Source organism: Leuciscus leuciscus, assembly GCF_965113295.1.
Source record: "Leuciscus leuciscus genome assembly, chromosome: 13".
Classification (NCBI taxonomy): Eukaryota; Metazoa; Chordata; class Actinopteri; order Cypriniformes; family Leuciscidae; genus Leuciscus; species Leuciscus leuciscus.
Genome location: NC_138737.1, coordinates 35,431,407 through 35,451,650, shown reverse-complemented (window position 1 = coordinate 35,451,650; position 20,244 = coordinate 35,431,407). Strand labels below are relative to the sequence as shown.

Below are 20,244 nucleotides of genomic sequence, written 5' to 3'. Positions count from 1 at the left end.
CCACATCAAATGTATATCCAAATGTATATCCAAAAGGTATATCCAAAGCTCGAAAGATTTATCCAACAACAACGATATATCTAAGACCAGAGGTATATCCAAATGTACGGAAAGTATTCAGACCCCCTTACATTTTTCACTCTTTGTTATATTGCAGCCATTTATACTGCAACCTTCTTGGGAAAGATGCAACAAGTTTTTCACACCTGGATTTGGGTATCCTCTGCCATTCCTCCTTGCAGATCCTCTCCAGTTCTGTCAGGTTGGATGCTGCCACCACCATGCTTCACTGTTATATACTGAATATTGAGGTTGTGCCTTTTTTTTATGATTAATTTGGTCCACTTCCTATAAATAACGGTGACCTCTGACCAACAGGTCAAAATGGCCACCATGATTTAAACAATGCAAGCAAGCAAACCATAACAACAAGACCAAACTGGTCGGGAAGGCCAAACTGGCAACTAAGGGTGAAATGAGATCTCTTTAAATATAAAACCTTGTTCCTCTGAGATTTGCTTTACATCTGATGGGAACTTTATTTCTGGCTTTTCATCTGTTGGGGTTAATTTTACCTCCTCGATGTAGCCATTTGTTTGGTCAAGCATTTTAGGGGCAACTTGAATAACAGAAGGTCTTTGTAACGCTGAATCTTCTTGGAGCTTCTCAGAATCATTTACCTTGGTCACAGAATGCTGAGGGCTGAGTGTAGGTGCAACAGTGCAACGAGGAATCTTGAAAGAACTGTTACTCTCTGTAGACCCACTGGAGACTGAGATACCAGAACACTCATCAGGCACCTTTCCAGTTTGGCTTCTTCTGTATGGTTTAATGTGACCAATGCTATATTTAGTTTTTAAAGTAATCCCTCCAGGTTTGTTTAATGTGACAAGTTTGCCACTAAGTCTCTCAATGATGTATGGGTCCTGAGAAGTCAGGTTCAGTCCTTCCTCCTTTTCTTCCACACTTCCTCATATTCATCAGAAGAACCTCATCACCAACATTGTAAATCAAGTCTTTGTAATTCTTCTGGACCTTTTTAGCATATGCTTCCTTCTGTTTAGCAATGTTTTCTTCTGCCTGTTTTTTGGCCTCATCTCTCTTTTTTTAAATCGTAATCACTAAAACTTGATTCCATCGGGAGACTGATGGTGGGAAGCTAAAAAACAAGGCAATATAATTGAAGCAATATAAATTCAATTTTGAATAATTTAAAATGTTACATGTGCATGTATGTAAAGAAAAGCCCATGGTAGCATGAGAAGAGGTCCTTTGCTAAAAACATGGTCGTTTACTATTCACAACAAACTGTTAGGAATATTAGTGACCCTTATTGTCTGTTGTGGAACAAGGTCCAAAAAATATAATCAGTAAACCAGTTTAAGATCGAAGGTTTCATGATGTTAAAATTGTATACAAATATCTGTGTAAATCAATACAGGGTACCAATAATTAAAAATGATATTTACTGTATGTAAATTTACTACTACAGTACCACTGGGCAATGATTTCAAGGCTATATTTACTTTAAGCCATTCATTTAACATGGTTCAGTGGGTGAAAGATCCTACGCATACTCATGGACATACTTTGGACCTGGTACTTTCTCATGGTTTTTCCATTACTGATGCTCAGGTTTTTGACACTTTACTCCTACTTGGACTCGTTCCTTTTCTCCCTGTTTCCGTGATGACTTCACTAACACAGCCATATCACCAGCAGCCATATCACCCCGTAGCCCAAGATTGGTTTCCCACTGAAGCTAAGCAGGGCTGAGCCTGGTTAGTACCTGGATGGGAGACCTCCTGAGAAAACCAGGTTGCTGCTGGAAGAGGTGTTAGTGAGACCAGCAGGGGGTGCTCACCCTGTGGTCTGTGGGGGTCCTAACACCCCAGTGTAGTGATGGGGACACTATACTGTCAAAAGAGCACCGTCCTTCGGATGAGACGTTAAACCGAGGTCCTGACTTTCTGTGGTCATTAAAAATCCCAGGATGTCCTTCGAAAAAGAGTAGGGGTGTAACCCTGGCATCATGGCCAAATTTGCCCCTTGGCCTCGGTCCATCATGGCCTCCTAATCATCCCCATATACCGATTGGCTTCATCACTGTCTCCTCTCCACCAGTAAGCTGGTGTGTGGTGGGCGTTCTGGCGCAACATGGCTGCCGTCGCATCATCCAGGTGGATGCTGCACATTGGTGGTGGTTGAGGAGATTCCCCCTTCCATGTAAAGCGCTTTGAGTACCTAGAAAAGCGCTATATAAATGTAACAAATTATAACACCTTTAACGAGGTGTGTCTGTCCCTGGAGTCATCTTTACCTGACTTGGATGCTGAATCCTGGATCCTTAGTGCTTTTCAGAAAGCTATGAAATCTGCTAAGTCTAAGTATTTTTCTAAATTAATTGCAAAAAATCATCATAGTTCTAAAGCTTAATTTTCTGTGTTAAATTCTGCTCTAAATCCTCCTGTAAATGTGATTTCAAATCCCTCAGAGTCTCATTATGTGAAGGTTTCTCAAGGTTTTTCTGTGATAAGATCACCTCTCTAAGATCTCAGTTACAACCATCTGCTAATGTTCCACCTGAACTTTGTTATTCTTCAGCCATATGGAGTGTTTTTGACCCAGTTTCTCTTCTGTCTCTCAGAGAAATTACTGACCATGTGAAACCTTCCTTCTGCTCTCATGATGTTCTTTCTCCCCATATTTTGAAAGAAATTTTTGATTCGGTTGGAACATGTTTGGTGTCTTTTGCGAATAAATGCTTGTGCACAGGGACTATCCCTGATAGCCTAAAACAAGCTACTGTTACACCTCTTCTCAAGAAACCTTCACTTGATGATAGGGATTTTTAATAATTTTCGACCTATCTCGACACTTCCTTTTATTACTAAAGCACTGGAGTAAACGGTTCTCATTCAAGTCTTTTCTTAGCTCAAATAAAAAAATGTAAACCTTCCAGTCTGGCTTTAAGCTTCTGCACAGCACAGAGTCTGCTTTATTAGAGGTTTCTAATGATATACTGTTAGCGACTGACTCTGGTGACTCTGTGATCCTAATACTGTTAGACCTAACCTCGGCTTTTGATGCAGTTGATCATAAAATTCTCTTATCCTGACTAGAATGTTTTGTGGGCATCCAGGGAACTGTCCTCAGTTGGTTTAAATCATATTTAACGAATAGAAGTTTCTCTGTTAAACTGGGTAATTTTTCTTCCTCGCCTGCTGAACTCTCCCGTGGAGTGCCGCAGGGTTCAATTCTCGCACCCATTCTTTTTTCCCTGTATTTACTTCGTCTGGGCTCTTTCTGCATTTTCTGAAAGCATGGTGTATCATTTCACTGCTATGCAGATGATACCCAAATGTATTTGCCTCTGAAACACAACAAACATGCTGCTCTGAAATCTCTTTTTGCATGCCTAGATGAAGTGAAAATGTGGTTTTCTCAAAATGTCTTATTTCTGAATGAATCTAAAACCGAGGTTATAGTCTTTGGCCCCCATGAAAACTTTAAGAGCAGTAACATTCACCTGGATTACCTTTTTCCTTTTACTTCATCCTGCATTAAGAACTTAGTTGTTTTCTGGGATCAGAACCTCAAATTTGAAAATCAAATAAATGCGGTGATTAGTTCTTGTTTTTTTCCAGCTAAGTCTTCTCTCTAAGATCAAATCCTCTCTCTCTGTGAAAACCTTAGAGATTGCTATCCATGCGCTCATTACATCGCGTTTGGATTATTGCAACTCTCTTTACTTAGCCTGGCTAACGTCAGACCTCTTTCTCATTGAGACATGGTCTGGGAACCACATGTTCATTTTCTCGTATTTGAGGCGTGGTTTACGAATGCCCAGAGCCGTTTATTGGGCACTACGAATGTCTATCAAATACGCCTGTATGTAGCTCATAGCCAATCGTTTCAATTATATCAGATGACGTATGTAGAGCGACAGAAATTCGACGAGGAAGAAGACGATGGCTGAAGACGATGGCTGAAGAAGACTAAACTACTTAGAACACTATCTAAGGCTGCATTGAAAGGTAACTTCACGTCTGCTGCCATGTTGGATCCATAGATATGAACAAACTGCTTCGGTGTGTCGCATAGACTTCGTCATCGTCTTGCTGCTCCCTCCCCGTTCTGTGATTGGTCCCCTCGCTGAGGCGAAAATTTGGTCCATGGTATCCAGGCTGCCTAGCAGCATGAATAAAATCACGCTGCGCTCAAGGCAGCATGGGGAAACCCAGGCTACTCTTTACTATGGCATGTGCAAATACTCTATTGCTCGTCTCCAATTAGTACAAAATGCTGCTGCAAAGTTCCTCAAAAGAAAACGTACACTTGATCATGTTTCTCCAATCTTGAAATCGCTGCATTGGCTACCTGTGCATTTTAGAATTTAGTTTAAAATTCTTCTCTTTGTTTTTAAATCCTTAAATAATCTGGCACCGAGATATTTGTCTGAGCTACTCTGTCCACACAATCCCACACGAAACCTGAGCTCTGGTGATAAGAGACTTTTGTCTGTCCCCAGATCACGGTTAAAGCATAGAGGAGATAGAGCCTTTGCTATTGCCGGTCCTATAGGCTGTGGAACAGCCTTCCGGTTTACATCAGATCGGCACAGTCTTTAACTGTTTTTAAATCTTCTCTTCAAACCTACTTTTTTTCTTTAGCTTTTCATTCATTGTGAGCTTCTGTCATGAATGTGTGGTTTGCCCTTGTCTCTTTATCTTGTGTTTTGTTCAGCACTTTGGTCAGCCATGTTTGCTGTTTTTAAATGTGCTATATAAATAAATACAAACTTGAAACTTGAAGCACAATTCTTCTGACATAGGCTAGTATGACAAAATTGCTTAAATGACTCCATAAGCACACTCACCGGCATTTCAACAGGAATCTCTGCAGGGAACACTGCCTCTCTCCCATACATTAAAAGAAAAGGGGGAGTGTTGTATGGTGGTGTGGACCCTGGATCTTAAAGAAAACAAGGTGGCATCCAGATAGACATCCCAGTCATTCTGCTGGTCGTTAACCAATTTCTTGAGGGCTCTAAAATAAAACATAAAGGGGAACGTTTTTTTTTTTTTTTTTAGAAGGCTTATAAACTTGCCGTATGACAGCCTATTAAGGAATGCATTTATAACTTATTTGGTGCCTTGAAGCGGAGGATGGGTGAAAATGTCATGGCCTTAACTTTTCCTGACCTACACTTAGGTACATACAATAACAAAACTTACCGTTTAATGTTGTCGTTGGTCTTTTCATCCAGGCCATTAGTTTGAGGATGATAAGCTGCTGTCACACTTCTTTTGATGCACATTTCACAAAGCCTGTGGTTAAGCTTAAAAAATAAAGAAGAAAAAAATCACTGTGAGCAAATGGGTGAAAAGCTCCTTTAAACATACAATAATTGAATACATGTACTGTATGTGCAATGGAAAATATAACAACTCATGTAAATCTAAAAATGAAGACATTGAGGCTAAACCTAAATCACTTTAATACTGATAATTTTAAATACACTTGCTTCATTTACAAATTCCCTTCCCTGATCTGAGAGAATTCTCTGGGGACAGCCATGTCTATAAACAATGGAACAGAGATGTCTTCCCTGTCTTGGTTTTTAAAGGAAAAGCCTCAACCCACTTTGAGAAATAGTCTGTGAGGATGTATTTAAAACCATCTGCAGTTTCAGGTAATGGTCCAGTTAAATCAATGCCAACAAGCTCCCAAAAACCTATCAAGTAAAATAAGATGTAAAGTACGTTTAGTGTGTATAAAGTAGGTTTAGTATGTATACTGTACTGCACTTATTTACCTTGATGCACTGTAAGGCTTTCCAACTTTTTGACATTGATCACATTCCAATACCTTTCAGAAATTGTTGTATATATAAAATATGTATATTTGTGAGCTGATATATATAAAGCTAAAAAACAAGGCAATATAATTGAAGCAATATAAATTCAATTTGGAACTATTTAAAATGTTACATGTGCATGTATGTAATGAAAAGCCCATGGTAGCATGAGAAGAGGTCCTTTGCTAAAAACATGGTTGTTTACTATTCACAACAAACTGTTAGGAATATTAGTGAGCCTTATTGTCTGTAGTAGAACAAGGTCCAAAAAATATGATAATCACCAGTTTAAGATCAAAGGTTTCATGATGTTTTAATTATATACAATTATCTGTGTAAATCAATCCAGGGTACCAATAATAAAAATTATATTTACTGTATGATTAGTTTTGTAAAATAAATAAATAAAGGTTTTGCATCATCTACTACAGTACAACTGGGCAATGAGTTCATATATATTTATATTTATTTTTTTCCCGTTGAAATACACAACTTTAACATATTTGCCAGATAAGAAAATATGTGACTAAAGATGATGCCATTGACATCACTGGCCGCGACACGGCGGACTCGCATCCTGCTGCCACGTCTAAACTCACTCTGTTGGCAGGTAACTGAAGTACAGACAGCCGAATCAGCCAATCACCGGGCTAAAGATCAAGGCGCAGCCTTCTTTCTCAACCAATAACAATCGTTGTGGGCGGGTTTTCACTGACAGCGATTCAGAACGAGGAACTAAACAGCTTTTGGCAGCAGAAACGGAGACATGTGTGGTGAGTACAGCAATGAAAGCTACATTTTTATGTTATATTTACACTGATAATATACGTGACATTTATTTAAGTTACACGCGTCATAGATTAAAGACGTTTGGGCTGCAATAGTCAGATAGAAAAGCCGTTGGAGGGAAAATCTACTAGCATTTAGCATCTGACAGAGGCTGTGTCTGAAAATCTACAATAGTGAGCCGCCTACATACTACATAGACAGCATTTTTGGGCATCACGAACGCGGTTATGATGCTAAAACGTTTTCTAGATAGACATGCCCTTAATTTATTAATATTTAAAGTGTTTTGAATCTATGAGTTTGTTGTACATTTCTTGTTTCTTTTTACTCTGTGTATAAACCATCTAGATTATAATTATACTATAGCAAAGCACACTGTGTAATCTTGTTTGATAAGATAAATATAACTCACCATAGTGTTTATTCATTCAACATGAAACATCCCATTATTTAAAGATGATCAGACCACTCTTTCCAGTGAAACAGGTCACAAAACGTCATTTAAAAGGACCACACCTCTAATTCAGGTTTGTTTTGGTGGCAGTCACAGACAGACTGTTTTTGTCCAAAGGAAGATATTTTGAAGAATGTTGGTAACCAGACAGTTGATGGTAGCCACTGACTTCCACAGTAAAAAAAAACAAAAAAAAAACTACTATGTAAGTTAGTTACCATCAACTGTCTGGTTACCAACATTCTTCAAAATATCTTCTTTTGTGTTCCACAGAAGAAAGACATTTATACAGATTTGGAACAACTAGAGCGTGAGTAAACGATGACAGTATTTTCATTTTTGGGTGAACTATCCCTTTAACTTAGTCTGTGCTTTTAAAACCTCTTAGGAGAAGGGCTTGAATATCTTTTGTCTTTGCTAGAGGTAAGGAAGTGATAAAGAGAGATAGAACGACCAGCTGGAAGTTCTTTTCCCAGAGGTTTTTTCTGATAAGCTAAATCTGTATGACCTCTCCTTAAGATAGACAAGACATTCAGGGGTTTGCAGACACAACCTTGACGAACGGCAGGGATTTTTGGTCGTCACAAAGTGATTAATAGACTAGTTTTGGATCAGATGTGTTCTAACAGAGTCTGAACTCTGAAATAGAAAACAGCATTTCCTTGCTTTTTTGGGGGATGAGTTCAATATATTACGTAGACAGCCTACTTTAAAGGTCATGCACATATTGTTTACACGCTGTATAGATGGTTATACACACACACACACACACACACACACACACACACACACACACACACACACACACACACACACACACACACACACACACAGTCAAGTCAAGTTTATTTGTATAGCGCTTTTCACAATACAGATTGTATCAAAGCAGCTTCACAGTATTAAATTAAAATAATACAACAAAGTTTGTTTCAAGAGGAATTTATTGATTGATAAAATTAAATTAAATATCCCCAAAATATCCCCAACTGAGCAAGCCAAAGGCAACAAAGACACACACACACACACACACACACACACACACACACACACACACACACACACACACACACACACACACACACACACACACACACACACACACACACGTACAGCTACAAAATCCTGTAAAATTTTATGGGTCAAAGAGAGTTGTAGAAAAAAAAAATTGTAATTTAGATTTTCACAAGAAACATTAACTTGTTAGTAACTAAAGTGAAAATGTAATGCTAAATGTTTAGATTATGTTCCTTCTAATGTATGTTCTTTGAAAACATAAAGTACTAGGCTACTCGTCATACTGTTTTATAAGACTATTCCCCTAAAGTTAGCTACACTATTCAATAGTTTAGGATGAGTAAAACATTTTGAAGAGGACATTAATACTGTCTTGCAAGGACACATTAAAATGATCAAAAGGGACTGTAAAGACATTTATATTGATTTCTGCTTCAAGTAAATGCTGTTTTTATTTCCCTTTGAGCTGTTTATCAAAGAATCCTGAAGAAAATATATCACAGTTTCTACAAAAAAAAAAAAAAAAGAAAAAGCAGCACAACTATTTTCAACATTGATGATAATCAGAAATGTTTCTTGAGCAGCAAATCAGCATATTAGAATGATTTCTGAAGGATGTGACACTGAAGACTGGAGTATGGAAATTAAAAATAGGAAACAGTTATTTTAAATTGTAATAATATTTCACAATATCAGTCTTGGTGAGCATAAAATACATTAAAAAACATAAATAAAAATCTCACAGATTTCAAACTTTTCAACAGTAATAGGCTATACAGTATGTTTAAACTTTAGAGTACATCTTTTTGATCGATTTAGGCTCAGGTTTATTTTTTTTTTAAAGGTAGGGGGATGAAACTATTAACAATCCATCCTTCATTCATTTTAGCGAGTCATCTGTCTTAATAAAGCAGAGCCTTGTTTGACTACCACACACACACACACACACACACACACACACACACACACACACACACACACACACACACACACACACACACACACACACACACACACACACACACACACACACGAGTGCAGACCACTGAATGGTGCTTCTGTGACGTTTCTGTTTTTCATGCTGTACTTGGAGTATATTTATCCGCTATGAAGATAGGAACATTTATACCAGTCATTTTCTTTATATTCACTTTCCTCATCTCGCTGTTTACACCAGATTTTGCTGAGCTGAATTATTATAATTTTTTCTGACTGTGTCCACACAGATGGATGTTTCTTTCCATTAGGCTTCTTCATTTTCTTAATTGCATACTCATAGTATCACTTCTTTGTTTGTGGCAATGTATTTGTTGATTTGCCTTTTTCTAGTGCCTGTCCTCAGTGTTATTTAAAAGGAGTCAAACCGGTTGTGTCTTCTTTAATACTGTCTTATCAGTGTTGACATCACTCTTTGCTTTTCTTGTTTAATTTTGCCTGGCTGTCACTTTTTCTGGGAGAGTCTTCCGCTTTCTTTACTGATTGTTTGCTGTGCTGTTTTTAGAGACACTGAAGTTTTCCAAAGAATAGCAAAAGCAGTTGCTATTTTATATGTTCTAACTATGACGAAAACTTAAACACAGAAATATATTTTTTCATTTTGATAAGTTTTATGGAAATTCAATGAAAGCTCTAGCTTTTCTTACATGTCATTTGTTTTGTTTATTTGTCCTTTAAATTGACTAGTAATCAGAAGTAGCATGAGCTTCACTAGATAAGATGAAGAATGTTGTTTTTTTGCCCCACCCCGGTACCAAAACCTCTTTGTTTGGCCTTCTTAAGGCGGACAAACCTTGAGTGGCTAAACTTATTTTTAACACTGTTCCTGAACATTGTAACCCCAACATTTATCTGTGCAAACAGCTTGTTTTCTGTTTCTTTTTGTAAGGCTGTTCACCACTCCTTAGGAAAATTAACCAGGGTTTTGTTACAGATTACTGTTTGTATTACCGTAGTTTTCTGACAAACATCATGATTAAATGGTGTGTAAAAAATGACTAAAAACATACCACTCTGAAACGTCCTGTGAAATCCATGCTTGCAAAGTCCATGCATGAAATCCGTTCTGCACGATCCTCTTGTTCGTTAACATTGTCAGGGTCTGAATCGAACTCAAATTGGTTTGAAATTGACGCCACCCTTAATATTTACACTACAGCAGAACTCACAGTTACGAAGGGAAGGGACATTTCCTAAACACGCGCTATGCAGTGCCAATCACAACACACTAGGCCAGCTAACCAATCACAACACATTTCCTATTTCTGAAGGAGAGGTTTCATCGAAACAGGACCTATACGGCACGTTCGAGAGAGGTGCTGGGATGATGTAATATATTAAAAAAAATCAAGCATGAAAACATATTCTAGTACATCCCAAAAGCTAAATCAAGACTTCGTAAAAGGGCATAATAGGACCCCTTTAAAATACCCGTCTTGGCAAGTATTCTCGTAAACGCAGTCGATTATGTTTAACAGTTGAGAAAAAAATCTGATGTGTATCATTGTATTAGATCTGTGCATTAGGTCTTAAAGTGACAGCAGCCTATAAATACCTGCTGCTGTCTGTTAATTAATGTTAATCAAACAACAAAACACCACTTTAACACAGATTGATCTATATTTGGGTCATTGACAAATAGGCTAAAGCTTCAAAAAAGGTTTTTTTAAAAATCTTTTCAAAACTGATGTAATGCATATTTTTTAGTCATAATGTTTAAACATGTTTATTATTATTATTATTATTATTATTTTATTTCAGGCGGCACAACTAAATAGTTGTATGCATACTGTAGTTGTACCACCTGCCATGGAAAGTGTACCAATGTACCCATTCTTGAAATAAGCAGTTTTTACCTGTGTTTGAGAGAGATCAACAAACCTTTTCACTCCGCCACAAAGATCAGTCGGGCTCCTCTGGATGATGTATTATCATGTCTACTCTTATTACCTTGACAATTCATAATAAAAGAGCCATGATGTGTGCAGTTGTGCCACCCTGACATACAAATCGCTGACAAAAGTTTTTCAGTTATCCCAACAGCTTTATATTTATCACATTTGTTTATTAGTTTTTAAATTTTGTATTATTAAGACACCATTTTAAATAGTTTCTTAGTCTGTTAATTTGTGCGGACAGTTGCATCACCTGATATTTTGGGGGTTTAAGATAACAAAACATAAAATAAAATAAAATAAAATAAAAATGTAAAAATGAATTAAAACTAAATATGTTTTATAGACCTTATGCACCAGAGAAACAAGGGCGCAGCCATCTTTAGAATATTGTCTTTTAACTTCCGTTTGTGCGGTCGCTCTATATATTTCTATGGCATTGCTGTCCAGGAGTAATTAGCTTTTGAAGTTGATTTACTTAATGTAAAGTTAACGAAAGTTATCATGAGGATTGTAATGTTTAAAGCAGATGTCTTAACAAATGTCAGTAGACTGGGAAGATTTTAAAATACGCAAGATCGCTATGAAAATACAGACCGGAAGTCAAAAGACAACGAGCACAGCGCTGAAAAGGGGCGGGGCTACATAAGGTCTATAGATTCAAGTGATATGCATTTCATCAAATTATTTTAAAAGTAAATATTACAGTTGGACACACAAAATGCACTTCATGTCATTGACCCATTTAATTTATACAGTGAACTCTTACAGTGAGTTTTACATTTAATGATTATATTTCTGTACCTGAATACTACTGTTAGACATTACTTTATGTGTAACTGTTGTATTGTATTTATAAATGCTTGTAATTTGTGTATTTGTTTTCCATTTTATTATTGACGGTTCACTTCTATTTAATAATGTTTATCAAAGCTAGTTTTTTTGCAGTGGTATTGAAGTACTTAAAGTGGATTTTAAGTGATAAATGAAAATCAGTTACATTAAAATGATCCGATTTGTGATTCAGAAACCATAATATGATCCGAACCGTGAGTTTAGTGATCCGTTGCACCACTAGTATTACATCACCCATCTTTTCTTATAACTTTGTATCTGCAATTTAAAAACTTCACTCAACCTGCTTTGCATAGCATACACAAACCAGATTTGTTGCATTTTCACATATCTAGATAAACAAATCACTTTTAAGGTCCTTTAGGACTATTTAAAAATGGATGAAATGGCATTTACATCTGATATCACATTATGCATCGTATTTCTAGTTTTTGATTTGATTACTGAATTTACAAATAAACAGAAGAGTTTGACTGCACTGTCCATCCTGAAAAACACACTTTCTTTTTCTCTCTGAAGGAATCTTTGCGTATCTGAATTATCACGTGCCTCGCACTCGCCGTGAGATCCTTGAGGTCCTTATCAAAGGTCTGCATCGCCTGGAGTACCGTGGCTATGACTCCGCAGGTCAGGAACAAACGGCTCATAAAACTGATTACACACACACATACACACACACAATTAAAATGAGCTCTTCTGGAACAGGACCCACTGATCTTGAAACTAGCATCTTCTTTCTGTCTTGCAGGTGTGGGTATTGATGGGGGAAACAGTAAGGAATGGGAAACCAACTCCAAGAGCATCCACCTGATCAAACAATCAGGAAAAGTGAAAGCCTTGGATGATGAAATCCACAGTAAGTAATTGTGCTCATTTTGCAGGTTCAGGTTAAGGCCCAAAACACACCCCATGCCAATATGAGAACGCTTCTAGAAGCTCTTCACAACTTCACCAAGTTAATGTGCTTTGAAATGTCACAGCGTGAACCACAACACAAATTCAAGCATGCATCTCATTCTCAACATTGCTGCAAGAAGCTCTGTGTCTTCTAGTTTCTGGTTTCTCACACAAATGAAGTTAATAATCTTGATGAGCAAGTTACAGTTGATTTAGCTCTAAATTGTAAACAGTGTGACAATGAAAAGTAAAAATGTCAAGATGACACGCCTATCCAATTCTTGCAAGAAAAAAAAAAAACTTTTTAACAAGTCTGCTTCCCTGTTTATTAATGTATGAAAAACATTTGTCCTTAAATTCAAAGTCATGTGCTGTGTGGCCCACAAAAACAGTGGTAATTTATACATTTATTGATTCATTATATTGTAAAAATACTTTTCACTGTGGAAAATATATTAAGAAGTTCACATTCACGTGTATTTAAGGTCTGGTAAATTTATTTTTTGTTACTTTTTACTTGGTTACATCACATTAAACTCAAGCACATTAAAGTCATTAAACTCAAGCACTTGGCATACTTTTTTTACTGCTTTTTTCCCCCACTCAACACTCTAAATGTAAAGTTTGAAAAAAAAAAAAGTTTTAAAGTTGGACATTGCGTTATCATGGAAATGGTAGTTTAAAACCTTTTAGCGAGCAGAATTTTTGTGAAATCAACTTCAAATTTGGAACACAACTTAGTTACACATATGGCTTTTGAGTTTCTAGCATATTAAAGAGCCGTTAAAGAGTCCAAATTTTGTATGTATGCAAGAAATAAAATTGTTCAGTACAGCTTTCACTCCTGCAATAATCTGCTGAGGGTCTTTAAAAAGAGACCGTAGGTTTGTATTCCGAAACATTCATGAATTAAAACTAGGGCTGGGCAATAGGCCAAAGAATGATAATTATCACGTTAAATGTTAAATCTCTATTTCTTTCAAGTTTAAAGGCAGATTTTTGCTCCTAAGTGAAAGTTTGCAGGAACCTCTTTATTGTCACTTCACATTTTTTAATTCACGTTTTTCCAATCATTTTTCCTTAACAAAATAAATGTCTTAATTGAAAAATGTATCTTATTTATTCTGCATGTTCAAGTCATGAAACTTGAGCTTGAGTTGACAGTAGGTGCTTGAGTTAGGATGCAGATGTAAATTTATGTTCATTAACCAAAACGGTAACATCTGAAAAAAAAAAAAATTCTGCACAAATGCTATTGCTTAATCACACAAAAAATACTGCAATTATATTCCATTACTCCTTTAATACATGTCTACATTTAATAATGTAATAAAATTCGATATGAATATCCCACATTTCAGCCACAATACCATGGTGTAGTTAGTGTTCCTACAGTAAATCCATGGCAAATGATGGTGATTTGTGGAATGACACAGTGTCTCTCCTGTTTGTCAGCACTGTTTCAATCTAGATAAAAGTTTAAATCACAGAGACCGATCAGCGAGTAAACGCATCTGCTCTAATAAGCTTTTTAGCTCTAATAAAACTTTTCATTAAAGTTGAAGCGGATGAATGGTTTGTGTGGCGCAGTTCAAATTAGCAGCGCTGTTTCGTTCCGCTTTTGGAGCATAAACAACATTATATTGAACATTTATCAAACTCTTGTTGTCGTTTTACCGAGGAAAATTATATTGAGTTGAGATAATTATGGTAATCGTTTCAGCGCCCAGCCCTAATTACAACCATTTAAGTTCAGATCAATGCTTAAAAAGGGGGATTACAGTTAGGAGGTTTTAACAGGTAAACTTTTTGAAAATGATATTTAAGCGTTTTGTGAAACCAATAAAAAGAGTACATTTCGAAGAACTTGTTTAAAACTAGATTTCTCCTTTTCTTTAACATGTACAATGGGTTGCACACTTGAAGTGCATTGGCCAAGTGCATGCGTACTCGTGTAAAGAATATTTCTATTTTGGAGTCTAAGTGTGATCATGTCACTATTTGTTTGATATGAGATTAGCAGTTTGTATTGAAAATCTGTTCCACAGGGCAGCAGGATGTTGATCTTGATGTGGAGTTCGATGTGCACCTGGGAATCGCTCACACTCGATGGGCCACTCATGGAGCCCCCAGCCCCGTCAACAGCCACCCGCAAAGATCAGACAAGAACAACGGTCTGTTACCAACAGCCTGCTTTTCATTGCAATTGTTTAGTTTGACAGATCTGTGAAAGAATGGATAATTTCATAGTTGTGATTTATTTTATTTGCTTGCAGAGTTTATTGTCATCCATAATGGAATCATCACCAACTACAAAGACCTGAAGAAGTTTCTGGCAAGTAAAACATTTTGGCATCATCTATCCATCCATTCATCCAAACAACCAACATATGGCTGTATTTTGACCACTTCTGTTTTGATGTGTTTTTACAGGAGAGTAAAGGTTATGAGTTTGAGTCTGAGACAGATACAGAGACCATCGCTAAGCTGTTGAAGTACATGTATGACAACCGGGAGAGCGACATCACCTTCGCCACCCTCGTGGAACAAGTCACCCAGCAACTAGTAAACACATTTTCTGTCACCTTGACAAGAGAGGATCTGAAGGTCATGAATAATGAGAATGATGTGGTAATAAATGCCTTCTCTATTTAGGAAGGAGCTTTTGTCCTTGTCTTCAAAAGTGTGCACTATCCAGGAGAGACAGTAGGAAGCAGGTAACATCAACCTGATCAAGTTAAAGTCAACATTTGTGCTTAAATAAATGCGTTTAGTGCATTTATTCAATTCAGGTGTTTCTTTCTATTCGGATGAAGACCTGATCGTAACCTTTTGAGCAACACACACACACACACACACACACACACACACACACACACACACACACACACACACACACACACACACACACACACACACACACACACACACACACACACACACACACACACACACACACACACACACACACACACTCCTGTTATCAGTTAAAAGAAGGTGAAATTCATTCTCTATGGGCAATTCTAAATTAAATCTAAACAGATGGGATGTTTAACAATTTACAGTCTTTGTATGGTAAAAAATTTGGTTTACGGAACTTTACAATAAAGTTCCATTTGTTAACATAAGTTAATTACATTAGTTCACATGAACTAACATCGTAAATGTTCAAATAAATCTAAAACATTTATGAATCTTACTTGGTGTTATTTATGTGTTAATATTTACGACAACAAAAAAAATAACTAGTTGTATTTGTTAGAGGTATACCATGTATCTTTTGGCCCTTCCGCATGACCAACTTCTGCGTGACTGTGCGGATGAATATGGTTCTTTCTCATTACAAAAAAAAGAGAGATAGATTATTGTACTGCTCATAAAACATTCACTACTAGGCTTAAGAGATATAACCAGTTTAGATGGAAAGGATCTCATGCTGACTAGCTGAAGATGTTGCTGTAGCTTTACCCATTAATAGACTTTCTAGATTTCCTTGAAAATAAATTCCAGCACAGCGCTACAACAACCATAAAGAAATGATCTTCACAATAAATAATGCTTTACAGTGAACTCTGTTAGAGAGTTACATATGGCAGTTTATCTGTTCAATAAAACACCTTACTCACCTGTGGAGTAATAAAAACACTCATCTCTGTGTCGCTTTTACAACATCTTGCCATCTCCGAAAAGCCAAAGCAATGTTGTGCGTTTTTTTTTTAACGGGTGATTCCTCATAGGTTCATGATTTAGCTTCTTCATGTCAGCCTTTCTCGCTCGTTTTTTGTGACAACTAACCTCTGCCACTCCCACACCAGACACGCGTCAAAGTAGCTGGAGCAACTTTTCTCTATTTACAGATATGACGAGAAGCGCACGGTTGAGTGACGCATGTACGCATTTTCCCACAAAAATCATCCAGACAGGTCTAAAATATAAACACTTAATAGGTTTACCATAGTGAATGGTAAAATTATTGATGATGTATTGCCTCATTATTTAAATTTTGAACAAAAAAAGTTACATAGTGTACCTTTAACATTATTTAATAGATTTGAGCTAACATGAACTACAGTACTACATATATTAACAAAAATGAATAAATACTGTAACAAATTAATTGCTCAATGTTTGTTACTTTTGTTAATGCGTTAACTAATGGGACCCTGTTGTAAAGTGCTACCAAAATGTAATTGTCAAGGCTCAAGTGAAAGGCTTTCCATAGAAATGCAAATTCTATCCAGCAGCAAATTATCTCCAGCAGTCCAGCAGCAAATTATCTTTACACGTGTAAGATGATGTCCAAAAAGTGTGAGCAAATTTGTTTTATTATTAAATTATTTCAGATTTTCTTTGATTTCTGTTTTTTCCCCACGTTTTGTTGCAGTTTGAGAAATATACAATCTGTTTATTATTGCATGGAATATTTGTATTCATACACACAGGAGAACGTCACGTCAAGTTCAAATCAACTCAAGCCATCCTCAAATCAAGTTCAAACACAAATATCACCTTTCAAACAGGCTTTTATTTTTAAACTGATTTGAACTGATGTGTTTGAATGCATAAAAAAAAAAATCGCTTGACAGTCGTCAATGGCTACAAAACAACTAAAAGCAAATCAGCCAAATAAATTTTTAAACAAAAGTCTTATTTTAATTTCTCAAACGGATGTTTCTGTGCTTCCATCTAGGAGAGGAGGTCCATTACTGATTGGAGTTAGAAGTGACCACAAGCTTTCCACGGATCACATCCCCATCCTGTATCGCTCCTGTGAGTTTGCACACACTGTCTTCATACAGACCTCACACTGCGTTCAGCACAATTTACATTTGCAAAACAACTGAGACATGCTGTGTATAATTGAGCAAGATTCCATTGGCCCATCTTTGTCCAGCGGAAGTAAATTCCTTTCAAATAAGTCCAGAAGTCCAAAAATGAAGTCAAATTTGATTGCCGATTAATAAGCATTCATATAGTGGCAAAAACCTGCATTTTTGAGTATGTTGTCATGCATAACTCATGTAGTTTACATGCATTATCCTGCTTCAATGCAACTTTTACTTGCATCATAAATATCATTCCTGCATATATTCTCTTTAGAGTTACCCAAAATAAAGTGTAAACAAAAAAATTCCCCTGTTATGTTCTATAATGAATGATAATGTTGTTTGTGTCTTTTATATAGCTGGTAAAGATAAAAAGAGCTGCAGTACTCTGCCCAGGTTGGACCAGGACACGTGTCTATTTCCTGTGGATGAGAAAGCTGTGGAATACTACTTCGCATCTGATGCCAGGTCCATTCCTCTCTGTTTAATCCATTTTCTTTCTTTGTTGGTTTTATCCATATATTGTGCAATTTCAGAGAGAATTTATTTGTTTGCACTGTTTTTGAAGCCCATGGGGCAAAACCCAAGAAGATTTGAGTGGATTTAAACAGAATAGGTGTTTAAATGCATTTAAATCATGGCAACTCTCTGAAAAGTGTTGCATGGGAGTGGATTTGACTGTGTTAATGTATTTGGTCTTGGCGGAATAGATCTGCTATGAACTTGCTACTGCCAATACATACACTCTGAAAGCGTGCCGTAAACTGCTACAGCAACATTGATCTACTTTTTAAATATTGAGCAGTAAGCTCATCAGCTACAGATGCAACAGGAACCAATCAGCTTCTGCCGTGTAGTTTGTAGTGTCGCGTTAAGGACCCATCAGTCTGCGCCATCTAGAGTTTCATGACGAACTTGGTTTTTATATGTCTGTGCTTTTGTCACTGCAGTGCTGTCATCGAGCACACCAATCAGGTCATCTTCCTCGAGGACGATGATATTGCGGCAGTGAGTGATGGTCGTCTCTCCATTCATCGGATCAAGCGCACCGCGGGAGACCATCCGGCCCGCGCCATCCAGACCCTTCAGATGGAACTGCAGCAGATCATGAAGGGTAAGGACAGATGCATGATGTACACAAAATTGGCAAGAGCTGATTGAAATCCTCAGTTCCAACCTGATTGACTGGCTCTTCCTCTTTACTGTTTATAGAATGAAATAAACATGAATGAGCATCAGAAGGCATGTTGAAAGACACTGTAGTACTTAAAGGGATAGTTCACTTTGAAATTAATTTTTGGTATGTTTTAGCTTACCTCAAGGGCATCCAAGATGTAGGTGTCTTTTTTTCCGCAGTAGTTTCAATTTTGATATTTTTAGGTCAAACCGTTCTTGTCTGTCAGTCATATAATGCAGGTCTATGGTCACGGTCTCAAAACACAAGCACAGAGTCCAAATTAAAACAATTCCCCGTCGTCCAAATTAAAACAATTCCCCGTCGTCCAAATTAAACAATTTCCCATCGTAAGCACACATTGATGGCCTAAGACACGAAACGAGCGGTTTGTGTGAGAAAACGAACAGTATTTATATCGTTTTTACCTCTTATACGCAGACATGTCCGAGTGATCTGATCTGACGTGTACGCAGACTGGTGCATAGATATATACACACTAGATGTCGCCTTGTCTACGGCAGTTCATTGGAACGAATGTCTTTAAGGCGACATCTAGTGTATATATCTATGCACCAGTCTGCGTACACGTCAGATCAGATCACTCGGACATGTCTGCGTATAAGAGGTAAAAACGATATAAATACTGTTCGTTTTCTCACACAAACCACTCGTTTCGTGTCTTAGGCCATCAATGTGTGCTTACGATGGGAAATTGTTTAATTTGGACGACGGGGAATTGTTTTAATTTGGACTCTGTGCTTGTGTTTTGAGACCGTGACCATAGACCTGCATTATATGACTGACAGACAAGAACGGTTTGACCTAAAAATATAAAAATTGAAACTACTGTGGAAAAAAAGACACCTACATCTTGGATGCCCTTGAGGTAAGCTAAAACATACCAAAAATTAATTTCAAAGTGAACTATCCCTTTAAGGAATCTGACTTACGTGTCATCACTCAGTCAGTGAAGTGCGGAAATACGTCAGTAAAACAGATTGTAAACAATGTCACAGTACATAACGTTACATTTACCTCAGAAAAGCCATTCAATGACCATTACTTGTTAGTCAATTAAATTAAATAACTCTAGAGAGGAGCTTTATTGTTCTAAAACCTGCCTGCAGTTCAAATGTTTGAACACAAATCAGTTGTTAACTTTAACCTTTAATAGGGTTTTACAGGGTTCCCCTTATAGTTTACAGCATTAGTTGTGAGATTTTCTTTTCGCCTGAGAAAAATGTATATGTACTATAAATTATATATATCCAAATTGGATCAAATTTCTTTCAGGGAAAGCACTATAGATGTAACATTGTTTGCAAAGGTCATGTCTCTTTTCAGGAAAAAGGTTTTAAGTAATTAATTATTAATAATTGAATTAGCATTAGTACAACTCACACATTCTGGACTACAAATACCATGTGTGCATAGCCTATTTTTTATATATAGATGTATATCTATCTCACCGTTCACACCAA

The 20,244-nt window shown here is 36.9% G+C and overlaps 1 protein-coding gene and 1 long non-coding RNA gene across 2 annotated transcripts in view; one reads left to right on the top strand and one right to left on the bottom strand.

Annotated features, from left to right (window-relative positions):
- Positions 1–3,048: 3,048 nt before the first annotated feature.
- Positions 3,049–5,547, bottom strand: LOC309513103. The gene is made up of 3 exons (XR_014211303.1): positions 5,238–5,547; positions 4,257–5,049; positions 3,049–3,761 (listed from the first exon to the last, which is right to left on the bottom strand). It is a non-coding gene; the product is annotated as an uncharacterized lncRNA (long non-coding RNA).
- Positions 5,548–6,479: 932 nt separating this feature from the next.
- gfpt1 (glutamine--fructose-6-phosphate transaminase 1) overlaps positions 6,480–20,244 on the top strand; it is a 47,578-nt gene continuing 33,813 nt past the window's right edge. The window contains exons 1-10 of the mRNA XM_082188712.1: positions 6,480–6,633; positions 12,383–12,490; positions 12,612–12,719; positions 14,809–14,934; positions 15,037–15,095; positions 15,194–15,325; positions 15,416–15,477; positions 17,451–17,530; positions 17,946–18,054; positions 18,537–18,700. Coding sequence (XP_082044838.1) covers positions 6,627–6,633; positions 12,383–12,490; positions 12,612–12,719; positions 14,809–14,934; positions 15,037–15,095; positions 15,194–15,325; positions 15,416–15,477; positions 17,451–17,530; positions 17,946–18,054; positions 18,537–18,700 — 955 coding nt within the window. The 5' untranslated portion in view covers positions 6,480–6,626. The remainder of the gene's footprint in view (positions 6,634–12,382; positions 12,491–12,611; positions 12,720–14,808; positions 14,935–15,036; positions 15,096–15,193; positions 15,326–15,415; positions 15,478–17,450; positions 17,531–17,945; positions 18,055–18,536; positions 18,701–20,244) is intronic.